Source organism: Odontomachus brunneus, unplaced genomic scaffold, assembly GCF_010583005.1.
Source record: "Odontomachus brunneus isolate Ranch 3 - 2012 unplaced genomic scaffold, Obru_v1 Obru_scaffold_104, whole genome shotgun sequence".
Classification (NCBI taxonomy): Eukaryota; Metazoa; Arthropoda; class Insecta; order Hymenoptera; family Formicidae; genus Odontomachus; species Odontomachus brunneus.
In genome coordinates this window covers 634,652-657,663 of record NW_022639554.1, presented here as the reverse complement: position 1 = coordinate 657,663, position 23,012 = coordinate 634,652, and the positions used below count along the sequence as shown (strand labels likewise).

The following is a 23,012-nucleotide window of genomic DNA, read 5'->3' as shown; positions in this document are numbered from 1 at the left end:
TAGTCCATCGCATAGTAACGCAGGTGTCCGTCGAAAAACATTCGCTCGATAATAATGCAATTCTGGAAATATAACGTCAGTAATATTGCTTCTTAACATTGTCATATTCATGAGTTATCATTAATCCGTTGAATGTTGTGTGCTAATAAGAGTAGTGATGTAAAAGTTTTACAGAGAATATTAGCGCGACGCGCGCTGAAGTGTCAAAACTATCATATGAAGTGTGTATTTGACGAATAATGTTTCCTTACGGTTACAAATCAATTCAAATTAATATCAATCAATAATATATTATTATTATTAATAATCTATTGCTACTGTTAATATTAATATTATTACCAAGCTATATGAAAGCTTGACTATTAATTCATTATTGGGTTTTATATACATATATCGCAAGTCATTGGTGTTAATATATAATGTCTATTTCTCTATATAATCAGTTTAATTTCTTTTCTGTTCTCTTTGAAATACTCGTAATCGCTAACGCTCTGTTCTAATTTTCTAACGAGAGTTGTACTCATCTCCTAAAAAAGTACAGTTACTTTAGATTCCGATTTGGACTAAAACTAATTCAAGTCGTCACTTGCGCTGAAGTATCATCTGGAACTAAATATAAAAATAGTAATCTTTTTTGACGCACTATTCAGTCCGTGACTACCATTGCGAAATCAACATAATTGAAAACATTGTGAGAGTAATGCAATTTCGAATAACAAAATATGAATCTAATTGCAGTATTTCTATATGGTGCAATTATAAAAACACCATATTTTAATTTTTTTGTTTCCGTTTTGCGTTAAAAAAATAAATTAATGTCTAGAGGCCTGTCCGATTGCATCGAAGAAGCTTCAAGAATATATGCATATGTGCTTGTGTGTGTATGTGTGTGTGTATATATGCAATGTAAATATGTGCGCGAATATATGTGTTATGTGCACCTACTTAAAAATTCATATATAACACATTAATACCAGTCTACCAAATATAATATACGAACTTGTGCATGAGTGTACAGCTTAAAAATATTATAGAAAAATGTGTCAATCAAGATTGAACTGAAAGGAAAATCCGAGAAATAATTATCGGAGGACGTTATACTTGTCGTATATGCATATAATTCCGAGAATACAATTTTGTTACCTAAATTTAGAAGACCAATGTGAACAGAAGGAACAATTTTAAGACAAAAAGAAACGAGAAATTGAAGGTTTTGAAAGGTCTAGAAGAAAAGGGACGCTTGTTAAAAGCCGATCCAATATGCAGGCAATAGAAATTTCATTCTGTTGCATCCCAAGTAAAATATAAGGCACTCTGTTATCAATTTCACGAATTTCCCTCCGGCACTCTCTTTCCCGATATTTTCTCTATTCAGTCCAACCTTGCACATAGCATTTATATATGCTATATATACAAGTTATTATCACACCAGGTCAGTGAGCGGACAGTAGAATTGCTTACGACGTAGAGTCGTCTAACCGGTAAAGTCGACTGTCATGCTGCACGACACATAATTGTGCACAATTTGACATAAAATTACGAGGCATTAAATTTCGACGTTGGAGTGAACGAAGGTAAATGACAGAAGAATCCTAAGGAAAAGTAGATACAATGAACATTCAGGTACCATGGAAGAGAGAGAGAGAGAAGAAGAAGAACAGATTACCGGTTAGAAGATCGACGTACACGTGATCGTGTGCATCCGCTGAAATTTATCTGAATTTATCGAAGAAGTTCGCCGGTCCAGACAAAATCGATTACATCGGACTGAACGAAGTCGATTACATTCACGATCCGCTGTCCCCAAACTTAGTCGCCAGTGGGGAATTATATTGTATTTCATGGAAAATTTCTCTTTTCGGAAGTTCCCTCGAAGACTTCGATTTGTATTTCACCTCATCCGGGAAAGCTTCCCTCGGCGGCACGAGACTGAGCATCATCACATGACGTGCGTAACATCGCGAGTTGCGGAATTGCGTGTCGGTGCCGTGGATGCGGTCCAGAACCCCGAGTACACCATAGCACTGATTGAACCTGGAAATATCCGTTTTAACTAATCGACTCTTCTCTCACCGACATTCGAATGTACAACAAAATGCAGACTCGTAAAGATTTCCTTTCATTAGAGCAAAAAACAGGATCTTAAATTATTTGTGAGTCTAATTAAATGACAAAATAATTATGACAGGATCAAACAAATTAATAAATAACCCAAACCACAAATAACAAAACCACAAAAAAAAATCTTTTTACCGGAAAGAGGAACCATTATTTTTTATGTATTTCGACGTACTGAAACCAAATATGATCTTTAAAATAACGTAGCACGTTAAGTTTTTGTTATAACGGACAAAAAAGCTAAAAATTGAGCATTTTTCATATTCTACATAAAACATGCACGCTGTAATTAAATTTTCTTAGATTAAAAATAATAATCATGTACACTTATGTGTTGAAACATACACAATTTTTAATAAGCGAAATATTAAGTTATATGTATTGTAACATATAAATATATAATATATATATAAATATATGTACATAATTGTTATTTTTAAGCTATGAAAATTTATTACAGCGTGCATGTCTTATGTAGAATATAAAAAATTTTGAGCAATTTTTGCCCATTATAACAAAAACTTGACTACGTTATTTTAAAGGTCATACTCGGTTTCAGCACATCGAAACAGTGATTCTTCTTTCCGATAGAAAACTTTATTTTTTATTTTTTTGTAGTCCTGTATAATTATAACGCGCGTTACTTTAGATGATGAAAGTCGTGTGCCTCCGGTGACGGGAAAAACGGTAGATGGTAGCCGGAGTGTGCGTTCAACGTCGAAAGAATCGCGAGGGAGAACCAAAGGTAAGCGGTAGCCACATGAGAGCCCATGAGGAACACGCCGAGGAAAGGCGGAAGCAGGTTCGAGCCGATGTTCTCCAGAGGATGGCAATACATCGCGGTGACGGCTACAGGCGCGGTCCATTCGTGATGCTGCTTATGTATGTACTTGTACAGAATGCCCTTGTGGAGGAATCTGCAAAATATGAATCGGCAGTAGCGAATTGGTGTCGACGGCACGCGCGCGACGATGATTTCTGGACGGCGGAGCGGGATATACCTGTGCGAGTAATAAAAGCCAATCTCCTCGCATAATATGTGAATCGCGATCTCGGCGAGCACCCAGTGGAAGGTCGGCAGCTCGCGCACTGGGGGGAAACCGCGCCATTCCATGATGTAATAACTCAGATAGATAACGGGAAACCCGACAATGATCTGATTGAATAGCACTTGACCGATCACTTTGCATAACTTCCTCTTGTCGACCGGCTCGTTCGTTCCCGGTTGTATCTTGTATCTGCGCAGTGCCGCCGGCCGATTGGTGATGTCTAGGATGGTGTAAATTCCACCGACCACCCAGTAGACGACTAACATCAGCAGCGAGGATCCTGTGCCGATAAGAAATGCGAGTGTTAACGGTAACATCCAGCGATACGGGATATCGTTGAGTGTCCCGCATGACGAAGTGTAATTCAGTCGATTTAAACGCCTACGTTTCTAAGTTCCATTTCCTAACAGAATTTCCGAGATACGCGGGAATGCGGGGCATAATGGGAACTCTAAGGTTTAAATGAGTTTCAAACATATAAAAAATAAACAAATCAACTTGGTTTTGCACCAAAATATTCTTTGAACTATCCACTATAAGGAAACCCAAGTTTTATCGTGAAAGAAATTTTATAAAGTTAAAAGCGACTCATTAAAAAATGCAATATATCAAAATGTATTATTGTACGTTTAATTACTTATCATTATTTATTAACAACACTTTTCCTATAAAACAAAATATTAATTTCTTTTCTTATTAATATTAATAACAATCATTATTTAGTATGATAATCCTTGATATCAATTTTCTTATAGTATATGATTAAAATAATACAATTTAACATTTTAAGAACATAATGACGATCCTGTTATACTCCGAAATATATAAATTTGCATTATGCAGTATAAAACATTATAGATAATCGATATTTGTATAAGCATTTAATTAAAATAGCGAAAAAAGATCATATAATAACATTTTAATATACGCGTACAGTAATAAAAAAATAATCTTATTATTGTTTATCTTATTATTGTGCAAATGTACTGAATTGCAATAAATGAACGAATTAAACTTGAACTTGAATTGAACGAATTGCAACACAGTTGTGGAGAACACAGCAAACGTATCAAACAATTTGTAACATTTTTCAGTTAAAAATAATATGATAACAATACGCGGTAAAAGACATCTGACAGTAATAATTGCAAAATATTCCATTACATGGCAGCATTTCTGTAAAAAGTTATCGAACATATTCCATTATGTCTCGCGTCTTCTTTTTCCCCAAATTCCCTTAAAATTCTATGAAAAAGTGCATGGAACTAATTGCATTTGCAAAGTCGCTCGTGAGCGTTACCCCATACAGCACAGCAACGTTACAGCAACATTGCAGCATCATTGTTTTACAATATTGTGACATTGCAACAACGTTGCAAAATGTTGCTGCAATGCTACTGCAACGTTGCAGCAACGATAAAATGTCCGTTTACGGCAATATAACAACGCAACTGTGCAGCAACATTGCAATGCAATATATATAAAATTATTAATATGTTTTATTATACAAAGTAAATCTCAGATAACACCCTTACAGGAATATCATACTAATAAATACTAAAAAATTATTAGTGATTATGTATTATCAGTAATCCAGTAATTTTTTCGTCTGTACTTAATTTCTGGTGAATACTGATAATAAAATCACTATTAAATATTGATAGTAATCAAATACTGAGAATTATTGTGCGAATGTGAAAAATGAGAAAATCATAATATTTAAAAAAATAGATTTATAATTCCTAATTTTCTTATATCTCATAAACTACTAGATATCGAAGATTGTGTCAATACACACTCCAAACTTTTGTGAATCTTCCCTCGATAATTTCGATCCCAAGCGGTTATACCACCGGTCACCTCCATCTATATCCCTGATTCCGTTAAAAGTGTTGCTTAACCTTGACGATCGAACGGCATGCGACGATTCCCAACGACTCCAACGATATTCTTACGATTTGTGTTTATATAATTTATCCTTATAGTGTTCACAGTATATTATAACAAACCTAGCAAACATCAAATAGTTATATAACTTTTACTTGGTATTCATTGGATAATTTACTGATAGATATTGAAACAATGCAACAACATTTGATATGAGATGAATATTGATGTAATATAGTGAACCAGTGATAATTACTTTTAGATTTTTAACAGAATGTTATAATGATTAATGCAAACCAAAAAAAAATAAAAAATCCAAGAAAATCCAAATTAAACAAATCGAATTACTAAATTTTGAAAGAAACTTTTATAAAATATTATTTAAAACAATAGTGTTGTTTCATCAAATGACATGGTTTCCTTTAACGAAATAAAAGTTTTTATTTTTATCATTTCAAAAAATGATATTTCGTTTAAGAATATAATATTTTAGTAAAACAAAAAACCACAAAATTAAACAAGAACGAATATTAAATCTAAAGAAAGTATTTTCTCTGAAAAAGCGGTATAAGAAGTTTAAGAAACATGTAATAAGACAAATTCTAATATTAATGATTGCCACTAACAAGTACTATTCTATAAATACTATTGATGTGAATATTACTAAATTTGAAATATAAGTAACAAAAATAACTAGTAAATAAGTAAAAAATATTATATTATATTCGTCATATTTTTGAAATATTGCTAAAGTAATTTTGAAAATTAATGTCATTGCAATGTCTCTGCAACATTGCACTGTAATATGCAATCTTGCAACGTTGTAGCAATGTTACGTTAATTAGTTACGTCAACTAAAATTTTTTGATGTCATTACGAATATGCAGTAGCAATTCGTAATATACGCTGCAAACTTCTGTGCTGTATAGGACGCTTATTCGCTATATGCAATAAGAAAAATGTCTTAATAGCACATTTTGCACATTTTGTGCATTTTACGCCGCGCTATCAGCTGGTAGCGTCACGCACAAAACATTCGATAAAATATAATTGATCTTTTACGAACGTAAAACCGACGTCATGTACATATGATAGCGATCATTTTTCTTAATACATGCACATCAATAAATTAAATTCATTCTATATTACTGCATAGATAAATACAATGGTAAAAATACGTATAAGACATACACGTTAGTATAAAATATACACGGAGAAAAATAATTTTGCTCTTTTAGTAAAATCGTCGTTGCTACTGCATATTCGTAATGACATCAAAAAAATTTAGTTGATGTAACTAATTTTGCAAGTTATTCATTATCAGAACAGAAGTAATTTCGTTGCCAGGATAGAAAAAATTTGTTGAGTGTATTTGTCCTAAGAATCATGTTAATTTGCTATTGATGCAAAATAATATATCCTCAGCAAATTTATTTGCTATCGGAACAAAACTGCAACTGCTTATATAAATCCATCATGGTTCTTATAGCAAAATAATTTGTATCCAGCAAATAGTGATTAGTACTTTTAGCAAATCTTTTTGCTGTCCATATGATAACGAAAAGATTTTGCTAGACCAGCAGAAAATTTGCTGGGCCAGCAAATTATTTTTCTCCGTGTAGAAATATCTGTGCGGACGATTTCGCAAATAAACGATAGTAATAAACGTGTTGAGAATTCATATTCGCGGACTTACCGTAAACCCACAGGGTAACAGGATCATCTCCGAATCTGTCTAAGATTTTGTCCCACTGAGCCTGCCAGAAATCGCCAGATGCACCCCAGAATCTTTGTAAGTGCCTGAAATCATGCATTAATTAGCAAGGCTTATTCCCTTTGCTTTGTTTTTGTCTAACGGACTAAAAATCCAAAATATTTTTACCAGTTACAATGATCGTACCAGTTACAATGGAGAAAGATTCGAGGTGCAATTAAAATTTTTAGACAACGATAAAATTATAACAAATAAAAATAATAAAACAATAAAAATTTCAAATACGTTCTTTTTTGCAAAAAAACAAAATTATCTTCATCTTTTTAAATAGAATCATATTTTTTCTCTTATCCGAGCATGATTAGCGACATCGACGAGACATAATTCAGTTTTCGATCATTTTATCCATTTAAGCATATCGTGAATTATAAGGAAATTTACGTCAACATGAAATATAACAAATATCGTTATCTCTATTTACGCAATTGTCAAGATAAGACGAAGAGGGATAATTTTAAAATAGTACCATGTCAAAGAATTACAGAAAGCGGCGAATGCGATCACCACGGTCCCGATAACAAAGAATACGCTCCTAAGACTCGAGAGGAGCGTCGGTGGAGTTTGATTCTTCGAGGCATCGTTGGCAGTGGAGGTTGCTGCGAACAGAAGAGAATAGAAAGTCAATGTCAATGTCAATGATTAGAGATGAAAATAACCCAATCTGACGATAATTTACCCGGTAAATTACTTGGTAATTTTGAGCAGCTAGTAAAATAGTAATTTAGAAAAAAAGATTACAGAAATAAAAAATGTATTTTAATATAAAGCTCAAAAAGAGCATTTAGCTTTTAAGATGAGTAAGACATTTTATTTAACTTCTGTTTTCCATAAAATATTTTGATACATAATATTTTTGATACTGTATATTGATATACTATGTAAAGCAAGTAATTAGGAAACTAGGTATATAGTAATTAAAGAAACTTAAAAAAAATGTTCAATGTTCCAATCTATATTTTTCATACCTCGAAAACAGTCAATTTCTATATTTTTCATACCATTTTACAGTCCTACAGCATTTTCATTTGTTACCTTGCTGTTTCAGCGGTTAGACTATAATATATAATTAAAAATTTTTAACAGTATTTTAAAAAATGGAAACTAATACTCTCGAAAGATTATAAGTAGTTTTCTTCCTTTCATCTGAGACATTTCAGAGATGATCAAATGTAACAATGTTTAATTATTAAACTTCATGAGAATATAAGAAAAATATTATTTCATCTTATGCGATAGTGCGGAAAACACGAACATTTGTGCATGAAACTATAAAAAATAACGGATTTTATCAAAATTACCCACATAAATTAACAATAAATCTTACTGTAATTTTAATGTAAATAATCGTCTCTTTGAATCTGACTGTAATTTTACATTTCTAATGTCGACGTAACACGTGGTGGTAGTTGATCTCTCGAAAATCGCGAGCGAGTCAGCCGTTTCGAATACTCGAATGACCGCAGCCGTGCTTGAGATACGCAAGAGTGCATGCGAAAGGCGATCGTGTTTTTCGAAAGTACGTACGCACTGACGCGTCGAATTACCGCCACATGCACGGGAAGGAGTTTTTTTTACTCCTCGTTTTTCTCGCCTAAAGCGGTCACGAATGTCATCTACGATTGGCATATCAGTAGTATTGGCATATCACGTCTTGCAGCACTTAAAGCGTATATAAAAAAACAGTCAGTTCGTATAAGTTATTTTTTGTTATCTAGCCTGTTATCCTTACCATTACCTGTTTCCTGAGAACCAAATAAAAACTGTTTTCTGAGAACCAAATAAAACCTCAATTATACGTGTATTTATTACCAAGTAGAACGGAAAATTACGATAACGTTGACAAGAATAACAAGAAAATGATCGAATCGTGAATTGGAAAGTAGGTTTTTAGTCATTTTTTTTTATAATATTTTTTCTTTGTAGAAGAAAACAGAGAAGACTTGAGAATTAGACTTAGATACTTTTTTGCAATAATAAAGGAGGAGGTTAGGTTAGGTTATCAAGAAAGATTGATAACTATAAACAGAAAAAACTTCATTCTAGAAATTACTACAGGATGCTATCGAAGAATAGATCGAAATTCTGCAAAAATTGACTATCTTTTCATTTTATATGCGATTTATATTGTACATATTGTGTTTGCAATATTTTGTACTTCAAGAACTGAAAAGTACTATAAAAAAATGTGTTATGTCACTGAAATTTAAAAAGTGAAATTTATTATATTCCATAGCAAAATAGACTTTACTGGCAGTCTATTCCTGCACTACTAGCAAAATTGAAAAGAATTTACGTGAAAAAAAAACTATAATATGTATTTTCTCTCCGTGTAGAAATACAGAAAGATTCCTGTAAAAGATTTGCTCTTCAGTCAATTTCTCTCATTTGTCTCAACCGAGTTTTCAAGCAACCGAATGTTCAGATGAATATTTTCGGTCGCACTGACAGAGATATTTAGTTTTGCGTCACCAAATTTTCGTTTGACCTATTCCAATTCCTGTTTAGTTGCGTGCATTGAAATTTTTTCTGCGCGTATACTCATGTTCTAAATGTTGAAACATTTATGATAATAAATCGCCGCTGAAATAAAACGCTACGATATTTTATCGAAGCGACACATGCGTAGAAAGCGCGCTAAAAATGTATTACGAAAGTGCTGGGAACGCGTTGCGAGAGCGATCGCGATTAGCGGTCCTTTGAGCGGTCGGTCCATTGCGTAAGAGTAATCAGTATTGCATTTACGACGTGCTCGCTCGCTGACAGGTGCGCTCGACCCGAGACGAACCAAACGAACGAACGCGAGAGCCGGCGGAAATGTTCAATCGCCATTTCGCACCTCGCGTAAAATTCCCACAACACCTGGCAGAACGGCACGGCAACGGTTCGGGAGTGATTCGATTTCCAAAGAACGAGATGAGTTCCGTTCTTTGTTAGCTCACGCGTATCGCGAGATCGTTCATATGGCCGGTACAACTCGCAAAGAACGAAATAGATCAAAGAGTTACTATAAAACGACTCTACAAGAAGATAATTTTATAGCAAACAACTATTCTGCCTCAATTTATCGTATTACGTAGTAAGCAATTTCGAATTTTTCAGATGAAATGAATCAATTGTATTTCTAAGTCGTTATAATTTTATGAAACAATGTATTGCGCCGTATTGCGATCTGCTATCCTTCGCAATACATCATTCCATAAAATTGCGGCATAAGAATACAACCGATACATTTCGGAAAATACCCGGAAAATTTCCAATTTCGCACATTATCGTCAATGTATTATCCTCCATTATGTGAATTACCAATCATCATGAATTATTTATCACTTCTTAGACATTGTTATAAAAAAAGTTTAATTATTGTTATAAAAAATTTGCTACTATAAAAAGTTTAATAAGTTTCTCAGCAAGATAGATTTTTTTATCTGTTTCTGCAGTACCAGAAAACATGATATTAGTAAAGAAAGATTTATATGAAAAAAAGAAAAAGCTACGTAATATTCTCTTCGTGTAGAAGCACCACGGAGACGTCTATTACAAAGAGAGAGAGAGAGAGAGAGAGAGAGAGAGAGAGAAGCATAGAGAAAGCATAGATAATTAACTCTATACTGAGGAAAAAAATATCCAAAAAATAAAAAATATTTATTCAATGGGTAGTAATAACACATTTATTTGTACTAATATAAAATACTCTTCAAATAAGAAAATATATATTTTTTTTAAATCTGAGTGAAAAAACAGTTCTAGCTGATTTCTTTAACAAAATCAAGCAGGGATTTTAAAGACTCTGACATGTTTAAAAATCTTGTTTGCTTAATTCTGTAACTTGTTAAAAAATACTAGTTAAAAAATACTAAAAATAATTAGTTGCCAACTTTTCCAGTATCCAACTATTCTCGGTCTCTCTAAATAAACACGTTATTAGCATCCATTGAATATAAATATTTATTTTTTAAATACCTTCTTTCTCATCAGTATAGTTACATGTCTTTTATTCGAAATTGTTTTTTTGTCAGGTTATTAGAAATCAATTAAAAGACAGATTAGATAGGACCCGATAGCCGGTGGCATACGTATCACGATTTCACAATTGAACTTGTTATTGGCAAATTTATCTTTCAAAAACAAGATAATTATTATGATGAAAAGAACAATATAAAGAGAACGGCCAGTATCTACTCTTGCAGTGAATTTTTTGCAATGTTATGAAAATTTAAAGTAATTTAAATTTATGAGTTCAAAGATGTTTCAAGCTAATTTTATACGCATACTGCGCAGTTTCCTCGGCAATTCGCGATGGTGTTATTAACGAAACGGTGATAGATTTGCAAGGTTAGAGATACGCGCTGTGTTTGTCTAACGCGCATCTATCGCGCCGCATAGGTTATTTAATTTTGCAGCAAATTTACACGAGCACGAATTCCAGGAAATATCTCGACGGAGCGAACAAGAAAAATGAAAAATATTCTACTTTGAACAAGAAGCACAATTAACGCAATAAGAGCAAAGTTTATTTTCTTTCTTTCAAGTGATGCTGATCCTCTACAAAGAAAATATTTTGTCTTTTCATAGTAGCCTTAAAATACTCTCATCGCAGGTCTTAGGAAAGACGCAAAAAGAAGTATTCAGAAAAACTTATTTTTTTTATAAAAATGTTATGAAACTTTATCGAGGAATAAGTTGGCTCGACTTTTTTTTTATGTAGCAAGCAAACCGAATTTGTCTTTTCTTTATTGATTCTTCTTTTTTAAAGAAAGTCTCTTTATAGCGCCTTCAGAATAAAGCCAGTCACATTTCATAAAAAAGTAAAAATTAACTGTGGTAGACGAAAAAGACAAGAGCGACGAGAAACGAACGAATTTGCGGTCCTCACTCCTATCTAATTTGCTCGCAGATACTGTTAGAATGCTGCTGTTGTAAATTCCCAAAGACATTTACAAATACAAAAAAATCGCGATAAATTTTAACTGCGACATTTAGAATTCCTTGTTACCGGTAAAACTTTTTTTGGCACTTCTTTGACAATAATAAGCATCTGAACGGTGAAAAACATTCGTCGCATTCGTTATCTTGACACAAGACGAATAAGGAAGCGAATAAGGAAGTTCTCGCATCTCTCATCGATGTCTTACGCGCAAAACCTCTCAGCGGGACAAAAAAAAATGTCAGAGGCTCCGATAGTTCATATAAGCGTAGTAGCTTGCGCATCTATTAAGATTGATTATACGCGCGTTTAGAGCAATAGAGCCGCTTAGCAGAACACGATGCGTTCTTCTCGCGGCGAGTGTCACGTGCGAGTCCGAGGAGACATTATTAATATGTGCACGTCGGAGTGCTCGAGAACTGCGCGGACTGACCGATCGCTGGTCGGCCGATCATTATCTATCCGCGAAGTAACATCCATTAGCTAAATTAAGAAAAGATCGACCCCCAATTGTCAGTCAGACGATATAGATGTCGCGGACGACACGTCAGCCGTCATATATGCCTTAACAATTATTATTATTTTATTTGGGATATTAAAAAAAGTTATTAAAATAATTTATACTTTGCACATGGAAAGAAATCCCCATGAGCACAGATCAATAAGAACGCAATTTATTGAGATTTCTAGAAGAACACACACTGCATTCAGGAAAATGTTACGTGTTTTAAATTTATAAATTTATTTATAAATTGGCATATCTGTAGTTCATCATAAGCATCAAATTTATTCAAAATATACTCGGAATCCTGATAAGTTTAGTATTTTAATCAAGAATATTAAATTGAAACAAACTTTATTTCACAGAAATAAATTTTATACCCCACAAATAAATTTTCAAGTTTTTTTTTTTCAGAGTCCAACTTTTTCTTCGATAAAGTTTTACAACATTCTCGTAAAGAGAAGAAATTTTTCTATTGAATACATGATAATAGAATTTTCTAAACTTTATGATAAGTATATTTTAAGACCAAGTATATTTTATTACCAAGAAAATATTCTTTCTTAAAGATACACTGAGAAAAAAATACTTAAAAATTTAATTGTGGCATATAAAGTTCATTTACAGAAATAAACTTTATATCCATATAAATTATCCTAAAAATATAAATTTACAAATATTTTATTTTTAATGTATTTTTAGTAACCATTACTTAAAAGAAGAAAAGTAAATTGAACCATCGCTTTTTTGTAGAATAATATTTTTAGAACAGTAGAATAATATTTTTTTGTACATACGATTTTCAATTTTTATTAAATTAAAAAATTATTGTATTAAATTTACACAAAGAAGATATTATAGTTTCTTTTCATATAAATTCTTTTCAGTTTTAGTATGTTTCTAGTATTGCAGAAATAGACTGTCAATAAAGTCTATTTTGGCAAGAAGCATAGCAAATTTCTTTGGAAATATAGTAAATAGCACATTAAAAATTTAAGGTTTTTTCTACCTCATGCCTATCAAATTTGTACGTTAAATCTCCCCGTAAACGTAACGCTCATTCATTTTCCGCTGAATTGCACTTTAAATTGAGCGAAAAAAATTGGAAGACGCGGCAATATTCTATATAAATACACGATGATTATCGTTATAAATCACCAAAATGCATAGATTATTTACAGTATGAAGAAATATTCTAGAATAATAAATCTCTCTCTTACTCTCTCTCTCCAGAAAGTAAACTTTCCCGCTAATCATATCAGACCGAAACGATCAAAACGACAATTAATCGAGCTGTTTCGATAACAACGATTTTATCATAGAAAACCGGATTTTGGTGAATTTTTCGCGCCTTTAAAATAACTCCGATGAGAAATCACCTGCTGCGAACGACAAGTGCATATGTGAGCGCAGAAATATCAATTCCCGATCATTACAGGTCACGGGGACTTATCCCCATTAAAAACCCGCTAGAAGACACTGCGTGGTCGTATTGGATAATATCAATAATATCTGCTGATTATATTCCGAGCATCGATATATCATTTAACACTCACCCTTTGCGCCGTTTTGCGACTGCTGTTGGGTTTTTGGAACTTTAAACAGCAGATAAAACATCCTCCTAGCTGTGCGATAGCGAGACTAGTTCCTCAAGAGTGAATCGCGACGTGACCGAGTATTGAATATATATACACCGACGTGAAAAAATTAGACACAACGATCATTCACCGTTGGCAGCTAGTTGCTGCACTTCGCGTTATTAAGCATCGACTAACAGCACTACCCGAGCAGAGCCGAGCCGCGGACGCGTCATCTATCTACGATTCCTTCTTTTGTTTACGCCACCGGCTAGAGTAGGGACAACTGATAGCGTTTTCGATCGAAGCGGATTTCATGCGTTTTAGCCGCGGAGCCGGAGCGAGCTGGACTAACTCGCTAACAAATCGCAATCTCGTTGAACGGACACTACCGTTGCCATTACCGTTGGAACGCAGACACGCAACGTTCTTAGACTAAACCGTCCCGGGGAGAGTGAGTTGATCCAGATCAGGAGAAAATCACTTGAAATCGATAAAACATTGTTTTGCATAATGTGTAAAAGAGAGGAAGAATGTCTAAGAAATAAAAATTATTTATTCGACAAGTATTATAGTGTAACATATTTACTTTTACTAATATGAAATATTACTTAATAAAAACATATACATTTTCTTCAAACTTTCCCAATAGTAGAATATTCTATGAACATTCTTTTATATTATAAATATATAAATATCGGCTTATAGAATATTGTACGTATATTCATAGATTATATCAGATTCGAATATTCTCTGAAATTAAGAATATTTATATTACATAATAATATTCATAGAATATCTTGTGCTATCTGGGTTAGCTTTTCACAAAAATAATTGTGATTATTCTATTTAAATGAAAGAATTTAGTATATATATATATTTGTTATTTGTAATAAATAACATATTTACTAATCTGTCGAATAAATATTTTTATTTTTTAGATATATTTCTAGATATTTCTTAGATATTATAGATATTTTTAGATTTATTTCTCTTAAAATAATCCTGGATATTCTTATTGTTTTGATCTTTAAATACGAATATTTAAACTTTCAAGTAGCTTCTAAGTATTCGGATATATGAATTATCTAAATATCTGAAATCGGATATTCGAGTTATTCGCAAATAATTTGAATTTAAAATGTCACATTCACCCGCTATCCGGATAATCGGATACCCAAATGGTGTCAGATCCGAACGAAAATTGAAATCCTATTTTCAACATAGAGTACACGTATATATTTAATATATGAATATATATTTTACATTGAAAGTTTAAATATTCATATCTAAAAAACGAAACAATAAGAATGCCCAGGATTGGATAGAACGTTAATGTTTTAACCTTACTAACAATTATTTTCCTCTAGTAAACTTTATTTTCGCACAAAGACCAATGTTTGGCTACTATGAGTTTAATATAGTTATTTGATCTCAGAGCTTAATATTTTTAGATTTTATTTTGAACCTAGAATTTTCAACTTTCAATGATTAGATTATAAAATTTAATTCTGAAGTGACATAAATATGATTAGATAACGAGATTTCTCTCTTTCTTGTGGAATTATCTGACGAACGTTCATTCATAGTTCGTTATTTTCTGTTGATGATATTCGAATTAAAAAAAAAAAAAGAATTGAGAACGTATTTAAACACATATCAATATCCCTGAAAAGGTTAAAGAAATAAACTGCGCATAAGACGGCTGACGACGAGATTGAGATAGCAAGATGTTTTCTTTGCCACATGATATTGTAGGTAGGATCGATGTAGGGGAAACAAAAAATAGTAAAACAAAAAGATAGTGAAAGAAAGAGGGGACACATTATATGTCTATATGTTTGCTTATCTTCCTTCGTTTTTCCCATCAACTAGATAATTATACGAATTTTATTATCTGTTGCCTCTCTTGATAGTGCTGATTTCAGCTCTCTAACGGGAATTCACAATCTATCCCTTTAATCTATCCCTTAAACTAATGACGAAATTATAAAATCTATCACTATAAATTATATATTATCGATTTATACAAATTAGCTGTAGTTATACAAGAATAATCCAACCTACGCGAAGTAAGTTTTCGAAAAAAAATAAAAATAAAAATTTTATACATGATTTAAAAACTAAAGATAACACTAAGGTCCTCGCAATCGTGCAAGAAGTTAAACAAGATTAATTTTCTTCTCTTTAAAGAAATTCGTTGACAAGCTCAATCCTCAAAAAATAGGAAAAAAAGACGCTACTGGTAGAAAATAGCATAATTATAAAATAAAAATTGTTTTTTAATTACTGTTAGACGCAAGGTTTGGATCAATTTTAGATTATCTGTTAGTAACAAAAAATCAGAAATCTTAGTTTTGTGAATTGGATTATTCTTGCGTAACTATAGCCAATTATGATGTTTCCGCATAAGACGGGATATAATTACACAGATATAATTACTCGATCTGAAATCGAGAAATAAGCAGATTTTCAGTGAACTTTTTAACACTCGAGATAACTTTAACGACTTCAAATTCAAAGATCAGATCTTCATATACGAAGTTGCGACGCGCAATAAAGTAGCAAACACATTGTTTACATTTTACGGATCATTTTTTCTTTTTCTGTCATTTTATCGGCTCGTTTTATCTCGAGTGGCATAATGAATAGCGTGATACCGATCTTTGTCGGAGTTCATTATTCTCTATGAGAATTACATTATTCGTGTTCATGAAAAATTACAGATTTTTATCTTTGCAACTCACTTCGATACAATGATTAATAACTATTGTATTATTGTATTATTGTATTATTAATAATAATATTAATATCCTATATAATATCCTATCCAGTATTAATATTAATCATCCTCTAGAAATGATATAATATCTAGCAGTAATCTTTCAATATTTATCACTGGTGTAAGTATGCTAAATCCAGATAGAGAGCACAGAGAATTCAAAAAAATTTCAAAAAGAATTCAGTCGTATGTCATTAATTCTGAATTCCTTTTCAAATGCAAAAAATTCTTTAGAATTTAGTTCGATAAAAAGAATTCTTTTTACATCTAAAAGTGAACTCAGAATTGGTGACATACGACTGAATTCTTTTTGAAATTTTTTTGAATTCTCTGTGCTATCTGAATTACATACTTACACCAGTGGTAAACGTTGAAAGATTACTGCTAGATATTATATTATCATTTCTAGAGAATTGATGACATGCGACTTCTTTGCGATGAATTCTTTTTAAATTCTTTGTATTATCTGGAAAATATAAGAACGAGAATCTATAGAAACTGAATGGTTGACGAAAATTACAAGAAGAACACGAAAACGTTATAAGATAACCGTATTATTGAAATCAAACATTAATATTTATGAAAGATAACACGTGTATTTTATCGTAGAAATATTTTAACACATAGATAAGCAAAATGATTGTACTACCGCGTCTCATTAAGTTACGTGTAGAGTATAATTAATTGCATTTTGAAGATAGGTTACAAACCGTGAGCGAGGTGAGAAATAAATGCATCTTAAATCCCATTAATTATTGATACGCGTACTAAATAGTAACTTTCTATTAACATTGACATCTTAATATTGACAAAGCATATCAACGGAAACGCATTCAATCGATACAATAGTCTTCTTGATGACTATTATATCGGCTTAATATACCGTTGTTTATATACATCGTCGATATTAAGATTATTTAATAGAAAGTTACTATTTAATACGCGTATCAAGTGCACGATGTAAACCAGCCCAATGTATCATATATTTGATGATGCAAACGTCATACTGCGCAATCAATGGAAATCAACACAGCAGTTGACATAATAAGATAACATAGACACTCTGGACCGTGAATAGAATAATTTTAAAGAGGAACGAAAGAGACTTGGGAACTAAACTTTGTCTCTTTTTCAAGAGAGAAGGATCATTGTAAAAGTTATTTATGCCTATTTCTATCAGCATCGATTAAAACTTAATTTGAGTTTCTCTTTTCAGATAAAGACAATGCAGAACCTCAACTCAAATTGAGATTTAATTGACGTTAATAAAAACGGAGATTAGTAAGCAAAAAAACTAATTTAGATGATTAACTCATTTAGATACTAAAAACTGACTTAGATATTAACTAATTTAAATATTAATTCATTTCTTCGACTCATTCGGACGGGGTAAATAACATAAGTGACCCAATGTAAAAGCAACAACTTTTTGTTCGTGACTCAAATAATCGCCAGACGTTATCGCATTTATGTTAGAAGAAAATTATAATGTCATAATTTATGGTCGTAATTTATCCAGTCATTTTATGGGATTTTAACGCATTTTATAATTTTAGCGACTTTTAATTCTTTAGATATCACATAATCATAACTAACACCATTATCGCTAGAACGCGCAGACGTTAAACTGAGGATATCGTAGTTGTTATTGTTGGTTGGAAGACAATTTTGTCATGAGATTTGTATTTTGTAAGAAGCTTAGGTTATCACATATAGCTGCATGTTCGATCCAAACAACATATCGCGTGATTCTACATTTAATTGATTCAAGAATAGCTTGTTTATGATATACTGCGCGTGATATTTAAGAAAGATCGATAAAATACTATAATTTAATATAAGACACTTTAAAGAAATGTTACAATAATGATCGAGCGAAGGAGATTACACATATACACACACACACCTTAACATCTTACTAATTATTATTATCTTAATTGTTTAACTTTTATAGAATTGTATATCTTATTAATTATCTTAATTATTTCTCTAGGAGCGCCAATGCGCATATAACACGCTTTTAATGCGCATTTAAAGCAGTTGAATGCCAAACGCCACGCGCGTTGAATGCGCATTAAAAGCGCGTTATACACACATCGGCGCTCCTGGGTTAACTTTGAAAATTGGACTTTGTCCCTTTTGCAATAGTAAACAAAAAGGATTATCACAAAAATTTATAATTATAGTAAAAAGAGATCGATACAAGACAAAAAAGAGAGAACCAATGGATATATTAACATTCTGCAGTAATTGATTATATTTTTATTTGTACTATTTAAAAGGAGGGGGAATATATACAATTAGGCAAAAAATACACACATTTAAAATATAATTTAAGATGCATTACATATTTTATACATGTACTATGTAAAATATATACATTTGTATATATTTTACATTTAGAGACTGAAATATGTTATTAAAAAATTATTATGTTCTTTAGCAAGATAGAACTTACTGATAGCCTACTGCTATATTACTAGAAACATAATAAAATTGAAAAGTACATTTAAAAAACTATAATATAATATCATATAATTATAATATAATGTCCATGTAGAGGGGAGCAGACGATACTTGAGAATTAGACTTTATTTCTTTTGCAAAAGTATAAAGAGGAGAAGGATTATCATAAATATTGCTCTCGCAAGTAAAACTAGCTGATACAGCTTATGTAGATTTTTTTATAATTGGAGTTATTTGGACAATGAAAGGGATAAGTGACGTGAGCAAACGATATAAAAGCAAAACTTACGATCGCAACAGACGCAAATAATCGTTAGCCATTATTTCATTAACAACTTGATTCTTCTTGACTCTTTTTGAACCTTTATTCTGAATCTTGATTCTCTGGCGACAACTTTATTGATTCATTGACGAATTCAATGCAATTTGACGTTTTTTACGACTTTACGTTAAAGAAAAAGATACATGATCGACATGGGGACAAAAATTTGGTGGCGGGAAATATGTCTGTTACCGCGGCCGAAAGCTCGCGATTCGAGCAACAATAGACGCGTTCTCCATAGACAAGAACGAAGTTTGTAAGGCCATTGAAGAGACAAGGTTATCGGCCGAAATTTTCCCCATAGTTTCGAAATGGCACTTCACAGCGACAAAGATACACAAGGACAATAGCGTATTTTGTTGTGCGGGAAAGGAGGGAGAGAATGGAGGAAGATCGGCTTGATTTTACGTGCTCCCCGTGAAAAAGCGGGGCTTCCGCGCGCGCGTCCTTCGATTCGCTCGAATCGCTCGACTGTGCTGTAGTATTATTGGCTGCGTTCTGCAGAGAAAGCTTTAATTCAAATTCGTGAATCTGATTACTATATGCTTTTAGATTCAGCTAAGATTCAGAACATAGGCAGCACAAAGTGCCTTCAAGGGATGTCCTGGGGATGTTCTCAAAACGGCTTTAGAATGTCCTGTGGAGGTCTGTGCTGTTTGGAATCAGATTCACAAATTTTTCAACAGTTAGAACCCTTGCATAATGCCAAGCTACAGGCAATAGGAATAGACATTAGCCAATAGGAACAGGGAATAGAAATAATTAATCACAATCCGAATTCCTATTCCCTGTCCCTTTGACCTGTTGCCTGACATTCTGCAAGAGCCTTTACAAAGCAGCTTTCTCTGCTGAACGCAGCCCGCTGATACCACCGATTCGTGGCTCCGACGCGAAATAAATAGAATCCTTTTCCGTGAAATCAGCTTTCCGAATCGCAGCTTTCCGTTCCCGCAGGCCAAATGCGTCTCCGAAATTAGATTCGTGTATCTCCGCAGTTCAGGCGCGAGCGGACGGAAAGTATTTGTGAAAAACACACCGGATGTGAAATATCGATGTTTCGATAATTATCGTCGCGTCCCGCGCCCTCGCGGCCGCCGGGCGTCAGAAACCGGGTCATCCACTCGAATGAAAACAGAAATTTCGTTATTGATTAAATGCATACCGCGCGCGTATCGAAGGACGCGCGCGCGGAAGCCCCGCTTTTTCACGGGAAGCACGCAAAATCAAGCCGATCTTCCTCCATTCTCTCCCTCTCTTTCCGCTTTCCGCACAACAAAATACGCGGTTGTCCTCGTGTATCTTTGTTGCTGTGAAGTCCCATTTCGAAACTATGGGGAAAATTTCGGTCGATAATCAACGCACGATAACCTAGTCTCTTCAATAGCTTTACGAACTTCGTTCTCATCTATGGAGAACGCGTCCATTGTTGCTCGAATCGCGTCGAATCTGCGTAGGAAGACGCGACGCAACCCACACCATCGAATAGATAGTCGTTCGTCCAGAAAACGTTGGCGACGAATTGTTGCATGGAAATGCAGTTCCTCTTGGTATATGCATTCGGAAAAAGCGGGAAAGAGAGAAACAGCGAAAGGGAAGAGATTGCGAAGAGGGGGGAGAGAGAGAGGGAGGAAATGAGAATGCGCGACGCCGGCCGCGTTTCTTTCGCTACGCCGTTGTCACGTCGAGCTATCGAAGCGGGGAATACGAGAAATCGCGAACGTCAGGGGCTTCACGCGTAAGCGACGGGAATGAGGGAAAAGAGTCTATGCTGTGACTTTTCCTACCTTTGCATTGCCGCTGCATCTCCGTCGTCTGCACACGGCGCGTCTGACTAGAAGACTGCACGGACGCGCGGGGACGAGGAACACGCGGTTAGTCGATAAATTGACAGACGTCGACGTTAGGCGCTGCCAACGACGTATATATACGTAGACCGAGCGCGTTCGTACACTTCGACTATGCGGCGGCTGCAGCCGGAAGTCGAGGAGAGCCCTCGAATGCGAGTGAGAAGCGCGTTCCGTTTCACTCGTCCGCTCGTTCCATTTGCCAAGGGCCGAAGAACCATCCTCTATCGCTTGTTGATATCGTCGTGTCGATGTAGCTCTCGCCTCTTGAGATGCAGAGAAAGGTCTGATACGCGCAACGCAAATGTTGGGATATTTAAGCTTTAAAAGGCTATTATGTAGACGAAATAAATTCACAATTTTGATTTTTCTCATTGTGCGTTCCTCATTCCTGATGTTCTTGACAACCGTGAGACGCTATTGGCGGAGAATGCAGCGACATCTTCTCGCTGTGGGATAGAGCGAGAGAGTGACTGAGACAAAGCGACTTCTTCCTCTGTCCAAACTGTCAACTTCCGGTCTCGCTTCGCAAATGGAACGCTCAGCTGTTGTGTGCGCGCGTATGCAATGGCTGCATTCAGCAGACTCAACAGTTGCACAACAGTTGAGTAATTTGTCAATGTAATTGGTCTAGATTTAGGGATCTAATAGCAAGAACCAATAATCGTTGATTGCTCACTGAGCGCTTTTTCTACTGAATGCGCCCAATGCCTGCGTTCAGCAGAGAAAGCTACTTTGTAACTACATTACAAATTCGCGAACCTGATTAATATATGCTCTTAGGTTCTAAGATTGAAAGCATGCAATAGATTCACGAATTTTTCAACAGTTGCAAAGCAACTTTCTATGCTGAACGCAGCCAGTGTGTTGTTGCGTTGCGCTGCTCTCGTCGATGATGTCGAAGGAACGCGTATGTTGTCGGAAATAAAAAAAATAACAGGTGAAGATGGAATACGCACAACATAAAATCTAACCCGCTGTTAAATTTATCATTTGAAGGCGGAAAAACGTTTCACATTTTGTTATTGAATTCTGTTTGAAAAAACTGAGCCCCATCTGAACTGCAGTTGATTCGTACCGCGATCGGTGAATACACGGCGACGTGTAGCGGAGATCATGGGCACTATTTTATGCATCTTCAGAGGAGGTCAGTTGTGGGACTATGTTAAAATAATAGCAAAGAAATAGAAAGAAATTTCCTGTCTATACAATCACGTGTGACAACTCAACGAATCGTTGCACGACAAATCGTTGCACGTGATTGTATAGACAGGAAATTTTTTTCTATTTCTTCGTCTATTTTTTACATAGTTCTACCACTGTTTTTTAGTTGAACTATCTGATCTAGTAGGTTAGGCGACAGATTCCCGAAAAGTGGAGGGGATAATGTTGGTACCAAAGAAAATCTCTACACGATATAATTTAAAGATTCTGTTCTTTGTAACTGCACTGCTAAATTGGTGCAATAAATTGAAATGAGGCAAGTATACGTTTTCTCACTCTAATCTTTTGCATTGGTTCAGCAGTGCAGTTACAAAAAACAGATCTTTAAATTATATCGTGTAGAGATTTCTCTTGGTACCAACATTATCCTCTCCACTTTTCGGGAAACTGTCGCCTAACTGATCTAGTACACACTGGTACAATAGGTTAGAATGAGATAAATATATTTTGTTAGTCAGGCAGTTCAGCTAAAAAGAATAAACTTAGGCCTATTCTATATTGTAGATTTTCGCATGCGTATCTCATTTGCACACCGTCGGGCGA

At 34.0% G+C, this 23,012-nt stretch overlaps 1 protein-coding gene across 2 annotated transcripts; it reads right to left on the bottom strand.

Moving 5' to 3' along the window:
* Positions 1-426: 426 nt before the first annotated feature.
* LOC116849015 (fatty acid hydroxylase domain-containing protein 2) lies at positions 427-21,368 on the bottom strand. Of its 2 annotated transcripts, none has more exons than XM_032825723.1 (6): positions 21,186-21,368; positions 7,295-7,424; positions 6,751-6,854; positions 3,120-3,447; positions 2,763-3,035; positions 427-2,034 (listed from the first exon to the last, which is right to left on the bottom strand). In XM_032825723.1, the coding sequence occupies exons 1-6, from the start codon at positions 21,202-21,204 to the stop codon at positions 1,788-1,790; spliced, it is 1,101 nt and encodes a 366-aa protein (XP_032681614.1). In that variant the 5' UTR covers positions 21,205-21,368; the 3' UTR covers positions 427-1,787. The 2 variants fall into 2 exon arrangements, with proteins under 2 accessions (XP_032681614.1, XP_032681613.1); XM_032825722.1 differs by lacking the exon at positions 21,186-21,368 and adding an exon at positions 13,811-14,162.
* Positions 21,369-23,012: the final 1,644 nt, after the last annotated feature.

Bases quoted from the DNA above. Each gene is read 5' to 3' on its own strand.
- LOC116849015 (XM_032825722.1), bottom strand. From the start codon at position 13,871: ATGTTTTATCTGCTGTTTAAAGTTCCAAAAACCCAACAGCAGTCGCAA. The intron at 3,036-3,119 runs GTATATCCCGCT...CATATTTTGCAG, and splicing joins GGCTTTTATTACTCGCACAG to ATTCCTCCACAAGGGCATTC. The intron at 2,035-2,762 runs GTAACGCGCGTT...GGATATTTCCAG, and splicing joins CACGACTTTCATCATCTAAA to GTTCAATCAGTGCTATGGTG.